Source organism: Pelobates fuscus, chromosome 4, assembly GCF_036172605.1.
Source record: "Pelobates fuscus isolate aPelFus1 chromosome 4, aPelFus1.pri, whole genome shotgun sequence".
NCBI lineage: Eukaryota > Metazoa > Chordata > Amphibia > Anura > Pelobatidae > Pelobates > Pelobates fuscus.
Genome location: NC_086320.1, coordinates 307,612,284 through 307,635,287, shown reverse-complemented (window position 1 = coordinate 307,635,287; position 23,004 = coordinate 307,612,284). Strand labels below are relative to the sequence as shown.

The 23,004-nt window shown below is 41.6% G+C and overlaps 1 protein-coding gene across 1 annotated transcript in view; it reads left to right on the top strand.

Moving 5' to 3' along the window:
- EAF1 (ELL associated factor 1) overlaps window positions 1-18,539 on the top strand; it is a 35,358-nt gene extending 16,819 nt beyond the window's left edge. Inside the window, exons 3-6 of the mRNA XM_063452292.1 lie at window positions 7,258-7,394; window positions 12,332-12,498; window positions 13,987-14,217; window positions 17,984-18,539. Of these exons, the coding sequence (XP_063308362.1) occupies window positions 7,258-7,394; window positions 12,332-12,498; window positions 13,987-14,217; window positions 17,984-18,030 (582 nt within the window). The 3' untranslated portion in view covers window positions 18,031-18,539. The remainder of the gene's footprint in view (window positions 1-7,257; window positions 7,395-12,331; window positions 12,499-13,986; window positions 14,218-17,983) is intronic.
- Window positions 18,540-23,004: the final 4,465 nt, after the last annotated feature.

Genomic DNA, 23,004 nt, shown 5'->3' with positions numbered 1-23,004 from the left:
ATAGGTGTAATCTTTCACCGTAGGATTCAGCACCCGCCAGCTGTCCACCAATCTCAGAGAGTCCAGCGATTGTCGGATGGACCTGATGTGACGTTGTGGGATACAACTATGACCTGTGGAGGAGTCCAGCATAGGATCCAGCGGGGTATTAAAGTCGCCACCAACAATCAGGGTCCCATCCGAGAAGTCCTCCAATTGTTGAAGTGCATTGCGGAGAAACGGTGCCTGTCTCTTATTAGGAACATATATAGAGGCTATCGTGTAGATCTTATCAGCAATGACTCCTTTAAGGAAGAGGTATCTCCCCAGTGAGTCCTGTGCTCTATCTAGTTCTTCGAATCCCAAGTGAGCTGACAGTAGGATAGCCACACCAGTTTTGTGAGCGGAAGGGTGGTTGCAGAAGTAGTTAGTAGGGAAGTGTCGGTCGCGTAACTTGGGGTGAGACTCTCCCCTAAAATGAGTTTCCTGAAGCAGTGCGATCGCAACTTGTTTTCTTTTCAATTCCCTTAATAGGTGCGATCTACGTTCAGGAATGTTGAGTCCTCTGCAGTTCTGCGAGATAACCTTTAGGGGTGCTTTGCGGTAAGCCATGATGCGTAGTGTCACTACGAACAAGGGCTGCCTTGGTGCCGTGTAGAACCCTCAGGGAACGCGACAGTCAGTCCAAAGCTAGGTGAGGAAAAGGGGAGGGGGGGATAGCGAGTGGCGGGGAGGGGGGGGGGAAGATGAGAGAGAAGTTAGAGATAAGAGTAGTGGGTGTAAGGTGGGTCAGCCACAGGAGACCGGGGACCAGGGCCAGGTGTCTGTTAAGAAGTTAAAAGGAGGTATGTATCCTTATCGTCGATACCCTCACAGAATTTGGGGGTAACCCAAATCTACGCCCCCCGCCCGAATGGAGGGGGGTATTCCCGTGCAGTGACCGACACTAGAGGTGCTTCGTTCCGGTACCAGCCCAGGAAACCCAAGCACTCTCTATGTGGCCACGACTACAGCACGAGTGTAAGAAAGTGGAGGCACAGCTCGAGCTCCGCCTGGAAACTATCTCTCCGAAAGACAATCGGCAACCGCTCCCAACCGTTCCCCCGGGCTACTGTAAAAGGGCTATGGAAATTCCCCGGAGAATGACAGCGGGTCAAGGCTTATGGATGGTAATAGCAAAACAAAAGGGAAAGTAAATACAGAGGAGTCGTACCAGTACGTAACTACCAGAGACAACTGGCATACCCCGGACATTACCCCATAGCAGGGCACTCTATCGGAATCCCATACCCGCCCCTCCCTTAGAATCTCGTACGGACAGCATCCTATCTCGTGGCGTAACAGCGGGTGATGTGTACTTATCCTGCCCCCCAGTACCGGAAGGCCCGTGGAACCCCTAAGCCCCATCTCCCCTAAACGGTTACATTTATCAATACCTATATCTCCACATAAATTCAAACAGATAGGTGAACACTAATAACGGCACAAACATTTTCTACCATCGAATCCTGCAGTCATACTTGCATCATAGTTAGGAGGCACATTCCTCTTGGGATGGGCAAGCACGGGCGAGGGAGGGGAAGGGGAGAGGAGAGGAGGCGGCACGACGGGGGGGGGGAGGGGGGGGGGGAAGGGTGGACCTCATGTAGAGCAGTACCTATATCAATAGTGAGTTCGTTGAGATTGTCTACATAAAAGCATATGTTCTCTATCTAAAAATGCACAGATGATTGCCATCCTCGAGGACCCCACCTTTGAATGAAATATGTGAACACAACGAACTGGGCGGCGGGTTGCAACGAAAAGGGTTAGACTGGTCGTAACCCGGCATATAATCGCTTGTCAAAGAGTGATTGCATAGTACAGTGGGGAGGTTTATACGGCGCAACGTGCCGCACGTGCAAGCAACCAAGCAAGGCCCTCGGAGGGTGGCAATGAAACACACAATACTATACAGTATACCGGGCATCAACATCCGTAAATAGCAATAACAATGTGTAGGTGTACTTCCCCAAAGCCCCCCCCCCCCCCCCAATCCCGAACCCCCCACCCAAAGCCCCAGCAGAGGGTCCAATGCTCAATCAAATGTCCCAGAACATGGAGAGTTCCGTTGCCAGAGGACAACCCAACTGAAGCGTAGACATCCGCCCCCCCCCCCAACCCCCCCGCCCAAACCCCAAAAACTTGCATATGCAGCCTGTTCTTAGCTGAGACATCGAGGAAATTATAGTAGTACATAAAGCAGGTATGGTGAACTTAAGTGTAGGAGTCCCCAAGGAAACCCGACTGGGCCCAATATCCCCCTCCCAAGAGCCAAAAACAGCCCCACAGTACCTTAGAGTATGCAGTGTAGTACGTGCGTCTCACACAGTGGTCTGGGTGAGTCAGCCATCTGAAGCGGAGTTCCGTGGCCCAGATCCTGCGGAGGTGCAGCATCAATCATGAGAGATGGGGTGGTTATTCCTCTGGTGAGGTCGGATCCCGATATCTTCCCGTACGGGGGGCAGAGGGAGCTCTGGATTGTCGTTGCCTGGGTTCCCTCTGAGCTCTCGGCGGTGGACCCAGCGGGCCTAGAATCCAATTAGTAATAGGCTGCGACGGGAGACCCAACTCTCCCATGAAACGTGGGACTTCCTCCGGCCATCGCATAGTGATCCAGCGATTCTGATGTCTTGCCATCAAGGCAAATGGAAAACCCCATTTGTAGACCACATTATGATCCCGTAGCGCAGTCGTGACAGGGCGGAGAGCTCGTCTGGCTTCCAGAGTGATGGGGGACAAATCATTAAAGAGTGTTACTTGGGCTCCTCTGAAGGGCCAAGATTGCCGCTCCCGGGCTTTCGTCATGATGGCATTCTTCACCGGGAATGAGCTGAGGCAGCAAACAAGATCTCTTGGACCGTCATCCGCATTCCTGGGCCGTAGTGCCCTATGTGCCCTCTCAAAGTGGATCTGTGGAGGCGGGGATGATTGCATAATAAGTTGGAAGAGCTCCAAGAGGGTGTCCGCCGCCACCTCGGGGCCCTCAGTTTCTGGGACCCCGCGTACACGTATGTTGCATCGTCTACCCCTATTATCCACATCCTCCAGATGACGGCGCATAGCCAAGATCAGTTCACCCTGTCTCGAAACTGCGGTGTCCGTGGACGCCATGCGGGTGGACAGGGCCGCGCCTGCTTCTTCAAGCGTAGTGATGCGGCCTGTATGCGCTGTGATCTCGGCGCGAAGTCCTGCCACTTCGTTCCTCATAGCTTCCTGAATATTCGCCTCCATGACCTGTAGATCAGTTTTAGTGGCCATGGCAGCAGTCAGGTCCCTGAGGGTGTTTTCAATTCGTTCCAGGGCGGTGAGCGCTGGGCCCTGCTCCGGCGCAGGCGCCATCTTGGGAGTAGCCGGGTCGCCGCTCGCGCTGGGCTGTTGCTGCAGGTAATTGTCCAGGGGACCCTGCTGGGGATTCCCCGGGGTCTGGGGATGCTCCGGGCGTTTAGTGCGCCCCATTAAGTATGCTTAGCCGCTCTTAATAGCTGTAATCGGGGGACGGTGGAGCGGAGCTCTGTCTTCAAGCGGCCATCTTGGACGGAGCCGGAACCACGCCCCCCCTTGGATTAATTGTTAAGTGACGGGGTTAGTGTCTTACCTATTGGTTCGTAAAATTAAGAGGTTAGTCCAGTGCCCACCCATCAGAGGTGGGATTATTCTGGACACGGGTGGGGATGAGGGGGTCCTGAGCGTCATTTTACACGGTCAATGATATCAGGCTTCATGTCCAGGTGCAAGATCTCTTATGAATAGAACATTTCATTACTACTGTGTTCTCGTGGCCTTCAAACTATACTATCTTACAAGTCCTAAGGAGTAGCCGACAAGTCTTAAGGAGTAGCCAGCACCTCCTGGTACTTGTCCTTGCAGGAAAACACAGTCTTTGTCTACTGTACTAATTGGGTTGAGAAGTTCAGTCACGTAATGTAGTTTTAAAATGAACAAGTTAAGTCATGAGGACAAAATGGAGGATTGAAGAAGTCAGGTTAGGAGGACAAAATGGAGGAAGAAGTCACAGTATAAAGTTAAAATGGAGTTAGTACAATAATTCAATACAAGTACAATAATAATTTTTAATAATTCCACATCAGGGTCTATACATCTAGTTCTCTTCTTATACATTTGAAACAGACATTGCAAGATGTACATTTCTCCCACATTTCCCCCAACGTGTCGTCTTGTGCTGCCTCGCAGCCCCCCCCCCCCCCCCCGAATTGGGGATTTGTTGTCAGATTGTGTGCCGGGTGGGAGTTTTTTTTTTGTTTGTTTTTGTTTTTTAAATGAATAAATTCCAGGTAAACTGGCTTTCTGTGAGAAGATTGTGTTAAGCATCAAAATGTTTTAGGGCAGCAATAGCCCTGCAACAAACAGTAGGTTAACATACCTTCCAGCATGTCAAAGGGACAAAATAAACAGTTTAATTTTTGGGGGTGTGAGTGGGGGTTCAAAAACTGTTTATTGAACTAAATCTTAATGTAGAACAATGTATCTTAATTACAGATTACACATTGTAGTTTAAAGACCGATTGCTGTCAGTATTATTACATTGGAGATCAGTTATACACACCAACTATGCTTCTAGAAAAGAGGGGCATTAAGACAAATAAGAGTGACAGAGTGATTTGAGCCCATAATAAGGACTGCTCCTCCTAAATAGGGACACTTTGGATGTATGGTTAACTCCGATTGGAGTAAGCATTGAGCCGGGGGGGGGGGGGGCAGGGAGTCACACATGAAACCTATAGAAGCACAAGAAGTATGCGTATATTGTACAGTACTGTTGTATTTGTGAGACATCACAGTACACAAATATGTCTATTCTATTGCAGTAAAAGCTAACAGTTTCATAACATTCACTGTTAAAATGTTATGCAGAACTTGAAAAATAAAAAAGAATTCTTAATTTCATAAACATTTTTTCATATTTTATTTATATAAAATGATGTTTCATATATAAATATTTGATGTGGGGAAAAAAAAGCCCAATTTCTCCCAAACCAAATTATATATACTAAGCGTGGGTGCACTTAATATGAAAGCCGTAAGTTATGGTTGAACAGGCGTATAGCACAATTCTAGGTTTTGTTTTGGTTCAGAATTAAGACAATTGCCTCCGTCCTTAATGGGTTAATGAAGCCATTATGGTGTATAGATCATGCCCCTGCAGTCTCACTGCTCATTAATTCATCTTTTTTTATGCAGCCTTAGTCACACCTCCCTGCACAGCCTTCCTAAACACTTAGACATGCTAGGTTCCTTTATTGCACATTCTATTTAATTGAGGATTTCTTATCTCCTGCCCTGTTAATAGCATTCTAGACCCTGTAGCAGCCCCCTGTGTGTGATTAATGTTCATTTATAGAGCAGGAGATACAAACTTCTAAAGTAAGCTACATTTAATTAAAAATGAAACCACGATTTTCCTACAGGCTGTGTAAGTCACAGCCAGGGGAGGTGTAGAAAAGGTTGCATGGACAGAAACAAAAGTGGTTAAACTCCTAAATAGCAGAGAATTGAGCAGTGAGACTGCAGGGGCATGATCTATACACTAAAACTGGTTTGTTAAACTAAAGTTATTTTAATGCCTATAGTGTCCCTTTAAAGAACAGTTTTTATGACAACATAGACTGCGATTAGTCCTAAACGAGTTGATCTTGAATATTCACATTTTGGAGCACCTAACACTGTTGCTTAGATATTGTTGCTGTGGCGACATTGCAAAAGGTCTTTATGGCATGATTTTTAGAAATTGGGACATTACACTAGAAGTGCTGGAAGCAATTACATAAATTGTATGTATCCGCAGCAAACCAATAAATTAACCACAAAATATAACCCTTAAACCTACCTGAAATACACATTATGCCTGCTCCAATATCTCATTTGATTTGTATTCTGTATGCTTTATGCAAAGTGCTAAAAAATACTTGCCCCATTAGTGAGTGTGGCTTGTATTAACAAGTGGCCGTCATGTGAGCCATACAGTTGCCTAGCTCGTCATAATTGGGGGTGGGGGGGTGAGGGCGTAGCTGTGAGAAATAAAGAAATAGTCTCGGTTAAAGGGACTCTCTCCCCCGCCCCACCTCCCATCCCCGGTTGCTGAAGGGACTTACCAGAGGTAGCAACAATGTCCCTCGGCGCTGCTTCTTGGTCCGCCCACGCTCCTCCCCGTCAGCCGGCGGGGGAGACTGATCATGCACGCGCATTAGACCTCCCCATAGGAAAGCATTGAAAATGCTTTCAATGCTTTCCTATAGGGATTTTTAGCGACGCTGGAGGTCCTCACATCCCGGAAGTGCCCTCTAGTGGCTGTCTAGTAGACAGCCACTAGAGGAGGAGTTAACCCTGCAATGTAATTATTGCAGTTTATAAAAACTGCAATAATTACAGTTGCAGGGTTAAGGGTAGTGGGAGTTGGCACCCAGACCACTCCAATGGGCAGAAATGGTCTGTGTGCCTTGAGTGTCCCTTTAAGTTATTTGAGTTTGCTGAGTTAAGTTATTGAGTTGTCCTGTCCTACCCAAAATGGATAGAATATTAAACTTGTGAATCCGTCTTCGTATTGGACTGTGAATAAATCAGAGCCGAGAGGAGCTAAAGCTTTGTCTCTGCAAATCCCAATGACAAAACAATCAAAGAAAACAAAATAGAACATGGAAATACACAGAAAGGGGGTACGAAAAGCCCTATATCAGAGAAGCCTCACATGTTGTGCAAAATAATTGATTTTAAAGTCCACAGATCAAATCATTGTGAAATATTTTGTGTCCTAGGTGTTTTCCAAAACCCTAGCAGTACTATATGTTAAATTATTCACAAAACACCATTCTTGGGTTTCACAAATTCTATTATCTGCTAGGAATAAGAAACATTTCCACCAAAAATACCTTTCACTAAAGTGAGAATTCAAAGCACATTTCAATGTTAAGGCCAATATAGCCGAATTGGAACAATTCTCCAGTTAGCTATGCTTCTAGTTTGGCAACGTTTGTCTAGAGTTTGAATTTCACTTTAAATTCTCACTCTAGGTGGTGTTTAACTGCTGATTGCACACAAAGCTAATTAGTATAAAACATGTTTGTTGTTTGTTTTAAATTAAAAGTATAATAAAAATTACATTGCCTTTAGATGAGTCAGAAATGCTTTAGTTTATACTTATATATGCACATTTTGTATTTCATCTGTTGTTTATCGTAACCTGAATGTCTTATTTTCTATTCTAATTGCTTTTTAAATCAGGGCTCTACACCTCCCATGACGGTGTTTAAAGGGAATAAGCGCCCTTACCAGAAGGACTGCGTGCTTATAATTAATCATGACACTGGGGAATATGTCCTGGAAAAGCTAAGCAGCAGTATACAAGTCAAGAAAACCAGGTATGGCTCCTAAGCACACACTTCTGAATATTCCCTCCTCACTCAGTGATGCTGTTAAAGCAGCACTGTCATGCCGTACTACCTTTTCCTAATCGCTTCCTCTTCTTTTTCTCTTTCCTACTCTCTCTTTTTTTTTATCTATTTTTAACTAAAAATGTGACACAATGTAGGGACTACTTTGTCTTATCAATTTATCCTACGCCTAACTTTCTTAGACACTGGACAGAACTACAGTGTCATTCTAGCACTAGAAAAATAAACCACTGACATTGCTTCACCAAACATTAATGATACTTGACACTTCACAAAGAGAAACGAGAAAACTGCTATATCTCAGATATATCTAAAAATGTATTGCACTGGGTCTGCATACTCACTTTAGGCCAGGGGTAGGCAACCTTTTAGCAGCACTGTGCCGATATAGGATTGTGATGTCCCGTAGCATGCCGATCCTCAGGCTCGTCGCTACCAGGCAAGCTAACCAAGCAATTGCTTTGGGTCCCGAGCTGGTCTGGGCCCCCAAGCAGGGCCGGCGCTTCCTATAAGGCTGCAGCCACCTGAGCACTCTATAGAGAGCCTCAGGCGGCTGCAGTACTGCCTCTCTCGTCACCTTCCCTTCCCTGTAGTGTGGCCGAGCTCCTCTTCCTCCTGTCAGTCCGGCCGGGTACCACGTGGTACAGGAGATTCAGTTTCCTGTTCCCGGACGGACTGACAGGAAGTGCACCCTGAGCTCGGCCATGCTACAGGGAAGGGGAGGTGAGAAGAACAGAGGGGGGGGGGGGGAGTAAAAAGAACATAGGCGGGGGAGTAAGAAGAACATGGGGGAGGGGAGTAAGAAGGACACAGGGGAGTAAGAAGGACACGGGGGAGGGGAGTAAAAAGGACACGGGGAGGGGAGTAAGAAGGACACAGGGGGAGGGGAATAAGAAGGACACAGGAAGGGTGGGAGGGGAGTAAGTAAGAAGTAGTAAGAAGAACATGGGGGAGTAGTAAGAAGAACATAGGGAGGGGGGAGGAGTAAGAAGAACATGGGGGCAGAAAGAAGAACATAGGGAGGGGGAAAGGAGTAAAAAGAACACAGGGAGGGGGGAGGAGTAAGAAGAACACGGGGGGTCAGGAGATGAGGAGAACACAGGGAGGGGGAGGTGAGGAGAAGGGGAGATTAGGAGAACACAGGGAGGGGGGAGGTGAGGAGAACACAGGGAGGGGGGTTGGGGAGATGAGGAGAACATAGGGAGGGGGTGAGGAGAAGGGGAGATGAGGAGAACACAGGGAAGGGGGTGAGGAGAAGGGGAGATGAGGAGAACACGGGGGGGGGGTGAGGAGAAGGGGAGATGAGGAGAACACGGGGGGTGAGGAGAAGGGGAGATGAGGAGAACACAGGGAGGGGGGGTGAGGAGAAGGGGAGATGAGGAGAACACAGGGAGGGGGGTGAGGAGAAGGGGAGATGAGGAGAACACAGGGAGGGGGGAGGTGAGGAGAAGGGGAGATGAGGAGAACACAGGGAGGGGGGGTGAGGAGAAGGGAGATGAGGAGAACACAGGGAGGGGGGGTGAGGAGAAGGGAGATGAGGAGAACACAGGGAGGGGGGTGAGGAAAAGGGGAGATGAGGAGAACATGGGGGTGAGGAGAAGGGGAGATGAGGAGAACACGGGGGTGAGGAGAAGGGGAGATGAGGAGAACACAGGGAGGGGGGGTGAGGAGAAGGGAGATGAGGAGAACACAGGGAGGGGGTGAGGAGAAGGGGAGATGAGGAGAACACAGGGAGGGGGTGAGGAGAAGGGGAGATGAGGAGAACACAGGGAGGGGGTGAGGAGAAGGGGAGATGAGGAGAACACAGGGAGAGGGGGTGGAGAAGGGGAGATGAGGAGAACACAGGGAGAGGGGGTGGAGAAGGGGAGATGAGGAGAACACAGGGAGGGGGTGAGGAGAAGGGGAGATGAGGAGAACACAGGGAATTTTCAATTGTTGAAAATGTTCAAGTTTAATGCACATTATATGCAACAGCAGTATTTGCACTGTAAACCTTTTTTATTTATATAAAGTGTGGGTGAACTTAAACTGTATGGCTATGCTGAGGTTCCTGTAGGCTTTGCGTGGGTGGGGGGGGCACCATGTCCATTTTGCTTGGGGCCCCCAAATTCCTTCAAACGGCCCTGCCGATCCTATTTTTTTAAATTGAGGTGTGTGTGCTGCCGTATTCTGCTTGTGTTATTTATACTGTAATTGCTTTGTATCGTTGTATTTGTGCGTATATGAGCTATTATATTGTATATGTTCACTAGTAGTTTATGGTATCGTGTATGATACATATGAGTGTGGGCTGTGTATGAGGGCTGCTTGTGGAATTGTGTGTAGATGGATATGTCACATTGTGTGTTAGGTAGTGTATGGGGGCTGTTTGGGGTTTTGCATGTGAGAGCCTGCATGTGGGATTGTGTGCATGTATGTAGATTGTTAGTGGTGTTGCGTTTGTGGGGATTGTGTGTATGTTTGTGTGTGGGCTGTTCGTATTATTTGTATGAGGGGAGGCTTATTCTGCAGGTCTGTGTATATTTAGCAGTGTGGGTGGCTTCCCTGGGTTCCAGTGGAGACCAGCCTGGGCAGGTACAGGTCAAGGACAGGAGCTGCAACATCAGCTGTGGGCTGCTCTACTACAGTGTGGATTCCTATTCACAAGTGCTGGGAGGAACTGATCTGAGATCACTACCTCTACGTGCTGCAATGCATAAATTGAGGATTGTCCTTCACTACCTCTTTGTATTAGCAGATATCTGAAGTTTCACTGAGACTCCTGATAGGCCAGACCCTGTTTGGCTCTAGCAGCCTTGAGTGCCGTGGAAAGACACCTTGAGTGCCGTGCATGGCACTAGTGCCGTAGGTTGCCTACCCCTGCTTTAGGCTCTCCTTGTACAACACAGCACTTGATTGCATGCAACTTCGATACCAAGAGAATTCATACTGAAAACAGTTTATCCAATACTAGAAAACTGAATGTGAAACCTTTTCCCTCTCTGTACCCAACAGCTCTACATCATAATGCAATGTTTTACATTGTTTCTTATACGTTGTATTTTACTTTGTAAAAAACAAAATACATTTAAAAAAAAAAAATGTTAAATGGAAAAATAAAAATTACCACAATGCCTCAAAGCTCAAAATATACATTGTGAGAGTCCACATTGTGTCCACTTTTGCAAATGGAATGCCTTTTTATAGAGTGATTTAAATATCTGATCTACTAAAAAGCCCCCAAAAGCACCTTTAGTACCATAAACTCTTAAAGAAATTGGTACTACATGGCTGTATTATAAGGCTCAAGTTTTAACTGTCAGTGTCTCAAAAATGCAGAATAGGCCCATCAAATGAATCTATCATAATTCTAACTGTAAAAACTGAACTAATCAGGTCTTTTATATGGCATTGTAACTTTGCACGATAGTGCCAAATGTATACATTGGTGGTATTGTTTTTTTCCTTGGCAAATTTGGGTGGTTTGATCACAGTGGAACATATCAGATTTGAAAAATGCCCTGTTTAAATGTAATGTGTATGTAAAAAAAAAAAAAACTTTTTACCACAAATGTTATAAACTTTGGTTAGAAACTGTCAACACATTAATGCACAATATACACCATATGAGATACCCTGGAGTGTCTAATTTTTTTTTATAAATGGTAGGCCTTTTGTGGGGTAATTTGAACAATCAAACTGTGATAATGCCCCAAAATGAGCCATAAGTCCATCAAATCCATCATGTTTCAAAGTGAAAAACTGAAATGGTCAGGTTGCTTCTATGACTCTGTGGCTTTCCTATGGGATAGCATTGCAATTGGCTGAGATCATCAATTCTGATTATGTCAGCCAAGGAGTCGTATCGGGGGCAGGGACAGACGCAAGGAGCCTTGCATGGCGCTGGAATAGGGTGAGTAAATCATCTTGCAAACCTAAGGGGGACCAACCACCTAAACAGGTGTTTTAGTACTATTGTGTCAGGAATACATGTTTGTGTTCCTGACACTATAGCGCCCCTTTTAATAAAAACTTGTTATGTGTATATGTTAAAAGCAAGAAAAAAAACGAAATCTTACTTCATTATTTAACAATGATTGGCAGTTAATGGCACTGCTCAATGAGATTAAGCAGATATAGTGTACTTAGGAACACTAAAGGTACCTTAACCATTTAAACATATTGTAGTGGTTATGGTGCATGACGTCTGTGGTCCCACATCAGTACTAAACAGTTTACAGCAGAGATGGTCATTGACTTACTGAGCATCAGCTGGATGCTGTTTAGTCAGCCACCGCCTAAATCCCTGATATAAACTGGTATGGCGTGAGGCTGAAGCACAGTCATTGGAGGTCAGACTGAGAGTCTCTACTATTGGGAGTAAAGCATTTAGTAGTGATGCAGGACTCCATGCGCTATAATAACTTCAGTGTGTTGAGGTTGTTATGGTGCCTACAGTGTTCCTTTAATTTACATATGTGTGTTCCTGGACTGTCAAGCATGTTAGAAAATCTATATCTTTTACTCATGCAGCAACTGGGAATTCCACTATCTACCAGCAGCACTTTTACTAGACGGATAATAGGAGATACAGATTTGAATGGAATCGGATAGTCTAGCTGGGGGGGGACACATAAGATCGATACCCTTGGAGGCACTGTCTTTATTTCCCACCCCTCCCTGACAGTACACAGACTTCTAAATAGGCAACGCCAGAATGTACATCATATTCCAGCACTATACAATTTTACTTAAACATCTGATATCAGATTCTGTGAAAGGGATATATAATTTGCGGCATTCTTGTATCAACTTACTAACTCCTAACTCAGATTGCCTTTGCTCCAGAAATAATGATTTATTTTTGCTTATAATCAAATAAGTGTTAAATTACTTTATTTTTTTTAATTACTCTTTCCATACAGGGTGGAGGGCAGCAGTAAAATTCAAGCTCGGATAGAGAAGCAATCTGCTCGTTCTTCTCAGGGCACTTCTCAGTTCAAAACCCCATCCAAGCTAACCGCTGGGCCTAAAATGTCTCCCTTAAAAGATCACCCTTCCCCGGAAACCCAGTTGGATGATATTAAGAGAGGTAAGCGAAAGCTCTAATATTGTTGTTTAACTGCAGTGTTTTGCTTACAGACACCACTCCCAAAGCTTCACTTCACCAACACTACAGCAGGAAATGTAGTAATAAATGGTGATTTTGGGTTACTAATTCATTGAGAAGGATAACAACACTCGTAGTATTTGTGCAAATATTTGTCAAAATTCTGGAATGTTCTGAAGGGGGTATGGATATTAAAAGGTCACACTGAGCACCGTCACAACTTTGCATAATTGCAAAGGTGCTTGTGCGTAGCACACCAGGATTGTATGCACATATAACTGCAACCATTTGTAAACTGATTTGTTTGGTTTGTTGCCATACAACATACCGCTATTTGGAGAGAAATCTATTCTAAGATTAACCTTATCTAGGCAAATAAATAATGGGGGTTTAGTTACATTATATGATCATACATTGCATAAGCCTACCACAACGTCAATGTACCCCATCTTTTGTAGGTCCTACTCTAACAGCCAAATGTCTGCTAAATGAGCTACTTACTTGGGGAAAAATGTCCATCTTGAGTTCTCTGCAGTACAAGGATAAATCCCATCCCATTTAGCCTTGTACTGCAGAGAACTCCAGATGGAAAGATTTGCCAAAGATGGGGTACATTGACGTTTGTGGCAGGCTTATGCAATGTATGATCATATAATGTAACTAAACCCCCATTAATTTTTTGCCTTTAAAAAAAAAAAAAAAAAAAAAAACTAACAAAATCTGTCGGCACCAGAGTTGCTGTTTAGTAGATAAGGGAGTTCGCTGGATTTTCATTTGTATTGTGTAATAAAGTATAATCTCATTACAGGGGCATTCTGCAACCCATTGTAGTGGTAATTGTGCAAAGAATATTGCTGCACCCAGTTTTATGTCAAACCATTTAGAAGTAATTTGAAAAAAAAAAACAGTTGCGCCTGTAAAATGTGCTGCTTTTTTATTTTAGATTTCTGTATATGGTATGTTTTTTTTGTTTTTTGTTTTGTACGACATGGGCAGCGCTGGTTCAGTGAGGGTGTGTGCCATTGTGCGTTCCTCAGCAAACACTCTATGCCATATAACTGATACACTGAGCTGTACTGTTTTTATGTTGCTTAGAGTGTCTCTTTAATATACCTCACTGGCTACTGTCCAAAATGCTCTATCTTCCTGTGCAAATGTGTCAGGAATATTAATACAATTTTTTGAATGTAAATGTATTTTATTATTATTGTTTAATAAAGGGAGTATTCAAAGTGAAATTCAAATTTAAGGCCAGAGTAGCCAAACTGAAAGCATAGCTGACTTAGATATTTTTAAAATGCATTGTCTATATAATTAATTTTAGAAGTAATAGTCCATATGAAGCCTGGAGTGTCTCTTAAGCATGTTTGTGTTGTTTGATTTTAATTTACACTTACATCAGGTCGTGTAAAGAAGTTGCAGACTAGAATGTTTTTCTAAGGCAGTTGAACTGTGGTCTTGTCACCGTAGAACTCCGAGCAGAAGTGGAGGTAATTGAGCAAATGAGTAGCAGCAGTGGCAGCAGCTCCTCGGAATCTGGGAGCTCTTCAGGGAGTGATGATGACAGCTCTAGCAGTGGCGAAGAAGATGACAGACATACATCCCCCAGTCAGCAGCCATCCCAACAGCACAGCAGCAAGACACCTGTTTCCAATGGTACTAGCAGACCTCAGGGAACTAATCAACTAATGAACACACTCCGTAAGTAAAATCCTCCTCCTCACCCATTAACTTAAGGTGTGGGGGGGCTGATTTTTTATTTTTTTTCTTATGCAGTCACATTATGCTTTCTAATGCTGTACTGCACAGTTGGTGATGTCATCTGTGTAATTATTACTCATAGTGATATAATAATGCACTGATTGCCTCCATGCTGTTTGGGGATGTTAATCTCCAGCAGAAGCGGGACATGTCCAAGATAAGTGGGATTTACACTCTTGAGCAGCAGTTGCCGACATTTTAATTAAGCATGTTCTCTGAAATAGCTACCTACCATCAGGCTTAATGCCCACTGATTTCAGGCAACCCTGGGGCATGTATGTGCCAGTGCTTTTCTAACACTGACGTCTTCTTATTGCCACCCTAATATTAATCTACCTCTTCTACCCTAAAACCTATACTGTCCGTTAACACCTAAACTACACTTACCATTAATCCCTATTTTACCCTAACAGCTACTCTAACCTTTAAACCTCTACACTAACCATTAATCACTACTCTACCCTAATGCTCAGACTAACCCTAATCCACTCTGACACTTTAGGCATCAAAACAACTTTAGCTTAATCAAGCAGTTTTTGTGTATAGATCATACCCCTGCAGCCTCACTGGTCAATTATCTGCTTTTTAGTAGAAATCACTTTTGTTCTGTTAATGCGGCTCTTGCCACACCTCCGCTGGCTGGGAGTGACACAGCCTGCATGAAAAAAATGTTTTATTTTCAATTAGATGTTAACTTTAGAAGTTTTTGTCTTCTACTGTGTACATTGAACTTTAATCAGACACAGGAGGCTTATCAAATGCTAGGAACGGAGCAGGAGATAAGAAAATATAAATTAAACAGAATGTACAATAAAGGAAGTTTAAACATTAGATCTCTCTGTACAAGAAGTGTTTAGGAAAGCTGTTTAAGTCACATGCAGGAAAGTGTAACAAGGACTGCATAAGCAAAGTGATTCAACTTCTAAATGGCAGATAATTGAACAGTAAGACTGCAGAGGCATTTTCTATACACCAAAACCACTACATTAAGACAAAGTTGTTTTGTTATCTATAATGCCCCTTTAAGCCTTACATTTACAGTAACCCTTATCCTTTACACTACTACACTAACACTCATACTATCCTTAACCTTAAACTACACTAACCCTAAATTTAACTCTAACACACTAACCCTATCCTAAAATAGGATACAGAATAATGAGCAAGCATATACTAGGGGAAAATAATGCCGTTTTGGCTTTCGGCAGACATTTAAAACCACCTAACCTTAATTCTTGTGATTTATTATGATGTTTTCAGATACACTCTGTAAAATTATTTCATATCTATCTATTATGTATCATCTCTCTCTCTCTCTCGCTCTCATCCACACTGTGATACACAATATTGATAGGTTTAACAACTGCATCCTTCACTATCTATAGATCAGAACAATAGGGAGCTTATAGAAATGGGGGACATTAGGGGGGGAAAAAAGGACTGAGGAAATGGTTTTAGGGACTCTAGAGGCAGCAGATTAAGTGGGCAGGTTAGTTTCTAGCTAGTTAGTATTTAGCTGCTGTTAAAGTCTGTTTTTCTATTAATTTAACTATTTTTAAAAACTGCACTTGAGGTGAGATATTTGCATTTCTGTGCAGTTTTTTTGTTGTTGTCGTTGTTTTTCTTCGATGCCACAGGCTAACATTTTCTATTTGGATTCTATATAATACAAATTCTCTTGTTAGATCATCATATATAAATAACACAGCAAGTCTCTGCCTGCTGCTAAGCCTGTTACAAATGAGATGAGTTGAATCATTGCTGTTTGAGCAGCATTACACGGAAGAGCTGCTATGAAATGATAGTGGTGCAAGGCAGTGAAAGTAATGTGCTTTGCCTCACTGAGTCTGATTTAACTTTACCTCGGAAGAGGTAATTTCCAATCGTTCTCATAGTATGAATTTAAATGTCACAAATATAAAATGGGCTTGCAATTTCTGCTTCAAAAATATATAACTCTATACAAGGTGTCTTGTTCATAAGTGGAGTCAGAGGTGTCTAATAAGCTTGCCTGTCATCTCTCCGTTTCTTTATTCGCATGGGTCAGTGACCGTGTGAGTCTGTGCAGACATAGAATCAAGAGAAACTGTCATGCACATATAATAATAAATAGTATCAGTTCTAAAAATCACATGCCAGACAGCAGTGTGGCTCCATACGTCTGCAATCTTGCTTATGTTCCTGTTCGTTTATGCTCGACTAAGATTGTGTTTTCTGGCAGAAAAGGAAACACATTGCATGTAGTGGGCTGTCATCTTATTGTAAGTGAGATATATTTATTTAAATTGGAGAATACACTGTAACCAGTGTCTGGTGGCATGCTTTAAACTGGGCCTGTCACCTCTAGCAACTTGGATTAATCAAATCAATGGAATTTCACATTTTAAACAAAAATATTATATTTTCCAGTCTAACGGTCATTATGCTTATTATGCAAAAGTATAAAAAAGGTTAATGTCCAAACCTTCGCCTGGCCAAAAATTAGATTAAAAAACAAGAGGCTAGGAACATGCTATCCCCTAAACCAGTAATGTCTGAAACATTGTCACTTTGCAAAAGTTGTTAAAAGGATCACGCTAAGAAACTTGACCACCACAGCTTGGTTTAGTGGTTACATTGTTTAAGTCAACATCCATTCCACCTAGTCTGGGTGACATTGATAGACTTAGAGCACTGGGCTAACCTACCCCATTCATTCTCAGTATATCACAGCCGTTCAAGTTGGACGCCTTTGACAATGATAGAAGTGTAAATCTGCATTATTAGTGTTGCTTGGGAGTGGACAGTCTCTGGGAGCTGCAGAGAGCACTGGTGTCTGTCAAACCATATCTAAACAGTTTGACAAAGAACTGAGTGAATGAACTCAAAGAATTGGCCAACATTACCACTATATTGAGCTTTAGTGGTTATGTTGCTTCAAGTGTTTCCAAGCACTTTAATCACGTTTGCGTGCTGTAGTGGTTATGGTGCCAAGTGTTCCCTGGCACCCCCTATTGTAAAGAGTGAAGCAGTTTTTGAATGGTTTGACTTTTTACTTGAGGGCCACGGGACACTGCTCCCTGCCTCCGCACCATCTCCTGAGAGCCACAAGTTATTCAGCAGGAATTTCCATTAGCTGATTGGCTGAGAGTGTCAGCCTCTAAAAATTCTCCATATTCAACCCTACTCTATTTCATCGGTCTTCTTTCTTATTTTAACTATAATTTTCTCATCATTCCCTCTCCTTCTCTTTGTATCTCCCCTGCTTATTACTTCCCCATACTACCTTCAATGTCAGTCTCCCTCTAATCTTCTCATTGTGATTTCTTTTTATTTTCATGGTCCCAATATTCCATTACCTTTTGCCCTTATATTTCCCCAGTTAGTGATATTTGTATTCGAGCAGGGGCGGGTTTATATCCATGTGGTATGTCACTACTCTTTCCCGATCATAGCTTTCACACTTAGAAACAGTCCGTACAGAAGGGAAAGAGGGGTGATCCACTCTCATAGAAAGAAAGCTATAGTTGTGGTAGAGCTATGGTTCCCATCAATGGAAGGTGAATACATTGTGGTCGGCCTTCTGACATTAGCTTACACTGGCAGTGTTTCTAAAATAACCGTTTACCAGTCTGTATTAAATTATATGTATGTCTACTTTATCAATCAAATGGCAACACAGCATAATCTAATTGTCTGCTTTCCTTTGTGTTCCACAAATTTTTAGGAAATGATCTTCAGTTAAGTGAATCTGGAAGTGACAGTGACGACTAATGAACAAAAGCTTTGTGTTCATTCATATATTTCACATCCCTTTTAAGACGTAAAAGGATTAATACCACATATTTGGAAATTCAGTACTGGCCCTTTAAACGCATGTCTAATGATCATCTTCCATTAACTTAAACAATGAAAATGAAATATGTAGGGATCCCATCACTAATATGTTAGTACCCATGCAGGGAGACAAGTAACATGCAGTTGTATACTTGGATGTTAACTGGTGCTGGGTGAATCCTGCTTTATTCTAGAGTAGGACACAGAGGCAAATCTCTTGGTTGCAGGAGCCACTGAGAAGCGTTATGTAGGATTCTACTGGAGAATAGAGATATTGTGGCATATGCCTCTTATTTGGACATTGATCAGCATACCCTGTCAAAAGCTGCAGTAGTTTGTTGGAAGCTAACAAAGCGTTAATCCTAGGCATTATGATTATGTAAATAAATACACATGTAGGATAGCACTCAGATGTTATTTAAAACACCAGCATTTTATAAATTAGCGCAAATGGAGCTCATTGGACGACATGCTAATGGACCAGTACTGAAAACCCCTAGTCATTGTAACACCGGACATCATCTGAAGCTATAAGCACGTTGTCTGAATAAATTGCCATGCTGCTGCATACTTATACACTGGCCATAGGGGACTGCTCAGGATAATTTGCGGACTGTACAGGAGCCCCATATTTCGCACCATATTGTTTTGTGGCATATGTGTTTTTGAGCCACAATAGCTCTGTGACATTTTGCTGAGCTTCTCCCCATAGACTGAAAGTTGTTCGACTCCACCACTGCTACCTGGAAATGGATTGCCAAGGAACAAGCTCCCACTGCATGAATGCTGCAACCAATATCATCGACAAGACATCAGTCTAGATATACAGTGCTACTCATTCAAATGGAATGTGCCACCAACCAAAGAAAGTAATGGGATTCTGTGTTTAGAAATAGATGTAAAATGAATAGCCTTGCGAGTGATGGTATTTCTTTAGAGTGCATGTTTTCACTGCTTGTCATTGAGAATATTCTGAAAATGTTTGTGCAGTCTTGTATTGTTTAGAAATGTGTCTCATCGTAACCAGCCCCTTGTGGAAAGAAAAAAATGACATGTTAAGGAAGAAACCAAAGTGTCTCATTATGCTGCATCTTTATCGATATAATTCCTATATCATGCACAGCAGCAAATATTGAATTCTGTATACATTTTGTATGTGTTCCTAGTAAAAAAAGATAAGGTGCAATGCAAGCTTTAGTGAGAAATTGCCTTGGCACCTCTTAATTATCTATGCCTAAATCTGGTTCTCAATTATTATTCATTGTTTATCTGTCGTACAGGACGGAATATAACTTTTATATTAATGATCGTGCTGCCACAAGATAATGTTCAGCTACGTAACTTTCAGATTTTTACAATTAATAAATGAGTACCCGGATGCACTCCAATTGCGTCCCTGTACTCATTTTATTGTGAATAAAATGTAAATGTGTTTGCTTAATGCATAAAATATTACAATTTATTTTGCCCTTTAATACTTTTCATAGTATGAAAAACAAAACCGTGCACTTTGATTGCAACTAAATATGAAAAATATTTTACTTCTCGGATTTCAGTTTATTAATGCATAGTGGTATTAATAAGTATGAAATGATATGGATACACTTGGCATAAGCCATATTCCCAGCGCTACAGTCAACTTCACTCCAATTGAAGTTTAGCGTTGGCAGCCCCATGTCTTTTTGAGTATAAAATAAGACTGTTTTCCAAGTGCTATACAAATGAACATGCACGAAAAAGAATTTGTTTTCTGAATGCAGTTTAATCATGTTAAAGGGGCATTTTATGTTGTACTTTTAGTGTAATTAATAGACAGTGCATTAGAAAATGCTTGGCGTAGGACCATGAATTATGGAATATGGTGAGCAGTGAATCTGTGTTGAGGTAGCATAGCTTCAGAAGGTGGAAATTTTGTTGTGCAGTGATGTGGACAGCAATTTTACTTATTCCGAAGCATCATCTTATCTTGAGCTGAATCTGGTTAGCTTAATTCTTGAAAAACATGAGTGAAGCTATTTGCACCTGTTAATAGAACCTTTGTGCAAATAGCTTCATTCGTGTTTTTGATAAATGAAGCTAATTTCAACCAAACCTGCTGTACACTGCACAGCTTTCTGTAGAAAGTACCAGACACTGCTGCAGTTAGTTTCATTCATCATAAAAAAACCCATAAATTAAGCTATAGAAACTCGTGTGATTTATATAGTCTTCCATTTGTCTGCATTCTCACACATATGAGCTGTTTGAGCTCTCTTATAGAATATTGATGTCTTTCATAACTGTACTATTGCTTCTGAAAAACAGAAAATAGGAAGGGAAAATGTGTACATTCATTTATCTTCTAAAAATTAATTTAAAAGAAGATTTGTGCGTGGATGCCTAGACTGCTTTTTAGATTACATTTTATTACTCTGCATGGTTTTTTTTACTTGCTGTTACATTTGTGAGAGTAGTGCTAGCACATTTGTACAGTGGTTAATTTTACAAGGTCAGTGGCACTTAAATACATAACGATGGTTTGAACACTTCTATTAAAATTCATTTTTATTCTATTAAATGTACTTTTTCTGCAGAAAGTAAAGCTTGAACATTAAAAATAAATAAACAATTTTAAGGTTGGAGTGTTTTTCGATTGCTGGTCCCCCTGTTATTAAACAAACATGCTATGTGGTTGCTATGGGAAAAGCGCTTTTCTCCCTTGTCAATCAATGCCTCGGCACACTAAAGCGTTGACTGACAGCTGTGAGAAAAACCTATTTTTCTCCTAATCTATACATTGTCTAGCAAAACTGCTAGCACAATTAATAGATACAATTGTATTCTCAATCTAATGAGCATGAGCTGTTTGGGGCATGACAGGTGCCATTTAAGATCAGATTTGGATCATTGATCTTTTGCCAATTTTACTTATAGTCATATTCAAACAATTGTGTGAATATAGGTCTTTCCTATTTATGCTAATAGGAATACTACTGGTAATGTCGCAATTGAAATCCCAGATAATACTTATATGTCAACAAGAAATTTTATTTGTTAACGGTACAACTAATTGGGCAATAAGAGGTTCACAAGACATATAATTTTCAACACAGCTGGTCATTTTTAACAGAGGTGATTAATCACCTTGCCTATTCTAACTTAGAACTTCAGGCCTGGAGTCTGGAGAGAATAAGACTCACTGATAAATTTTTTTTGCATAATTCTAGATTTTAATTTTGTTTAGAAATGTGTTATTTCTTTTATTTTTATTTTTTTTGTGTTCTTTTGGCTAAAGTAAAGGCCATATCTTATGTATTATAATCTCTTATAAACTGTACAGCCAATATATCTTGATAATGTTTCATTGCTTGTAGATAAACTCTTTATTACATTGTGTTATTGTCTGTGGATGTGTTTAAGTGCTATATAAATGTAAAAGTAAACAACTTCACATTAATGTCTGCCTTCCTTTCTTCTTTTTAACATTAACCCCTTAAGGACAGAGCTTCAGAAGCTTGACTTACGCTTAATGACACAAGCAATTTTTGCATTTTCTTGCTGTTTGCGTTCAACTGCAATTTGCATCTCTCTCATTTATTGCACCGACACATATTATATACTGTTTTTTAAAGGACAGAAAGGGCTTTAATTTGATATAACATATATATATATAAATGCTTACTTATTATAAAAAAAATACAGAAAAATGCAAAAAAAAGAAAAATATTGGGTTTTTTTTACAGTTTTTGCAATCATAATGTGTGCATAATTAGTGCAGGTTAAGGAAAGTAATTAAAAATAAATTCATTTATTTGTTCTGATTTACAGAATATATAACGTGTCTGGGATTTTAAGTTTTTTTTGGTAGTTACAGGTCACAAAGCACAAGGAGTAAAATAAAATTTTAATGTGGAGCGATTTTAGAATTTGGTATGTTTGTCTTGTAAGCCTAATAGCCATAAAATAAAACAAAATTGCCACACAAAAGTATATATTTATATAAAGTAGACATCACAGGCTATTTACCTAAGGTTGTTTTGACACTTTCTACGTAGCCATTTTACCGCCAACCTCTGCTAAATATTGGAGTAAAATTGTGTTTTTGGGGGGTTTTCGCACACAAACGTATAACAAAGAACTTCTCATGTGTATTTTGTAAAGTTGGTGTGTGCTATTCCTGTACAAAGTTTTATTATGTGTTCAGTTACTTCTGCTGAGTACAACGGTACCCCCATTGTATGTCTTTGGCACTATTTCGTGAAGCTACAGTGCCATATAGGAGACCTGTCCTTTTCAGTATTCACAGTAGAATTTTGAGAGACGGATTTAATGAGCCTATGCTTCCATTTGGGGTATTATAACAGTTTGACTGTTCAAAAACCCCCACAAAGGCCTACCATTTGTAAAAGTAGACACTCCACGGTATCTCATAAGGTGCATATTGTGCCTTAACATGCCCCCATTTTTTTACCATTACATGCCAAAGTATGTGGTAAAAAATAATTTTGTGCATTTTTTACATACGGATTGCATTTTTGCTGGGCATTTTGTATATTTCATATGTGCCACTAAGTTCAAACCCCCCAAATTATGCTCAGCTAAGTCTTCTGAGTAAAAGGACACCCCCATTGTATGTCTATGGCACTATTTCGTGAAGCTACAGTGCCATACAGGAGACCTGTCCTTTTCAGTATTCACAGTAGAATTTTGAGAGACGGATTTAATGAGCCTATGCTTCCATTTGGGGTATTATAACAGTTTGACTGTTCAAAAACCCCCACAAAGGCCTACCATTTGTAAAAGTAGACACTCCAGGGTATCTCATAAGGTGCATATTGTGCCTTAACATGCCCCCATTTTTTTACCATTACATGCCAAAGTATGTGGTAAAAAATAATTGTGTGCATTTTTTACATACGGATTGCATTTTTG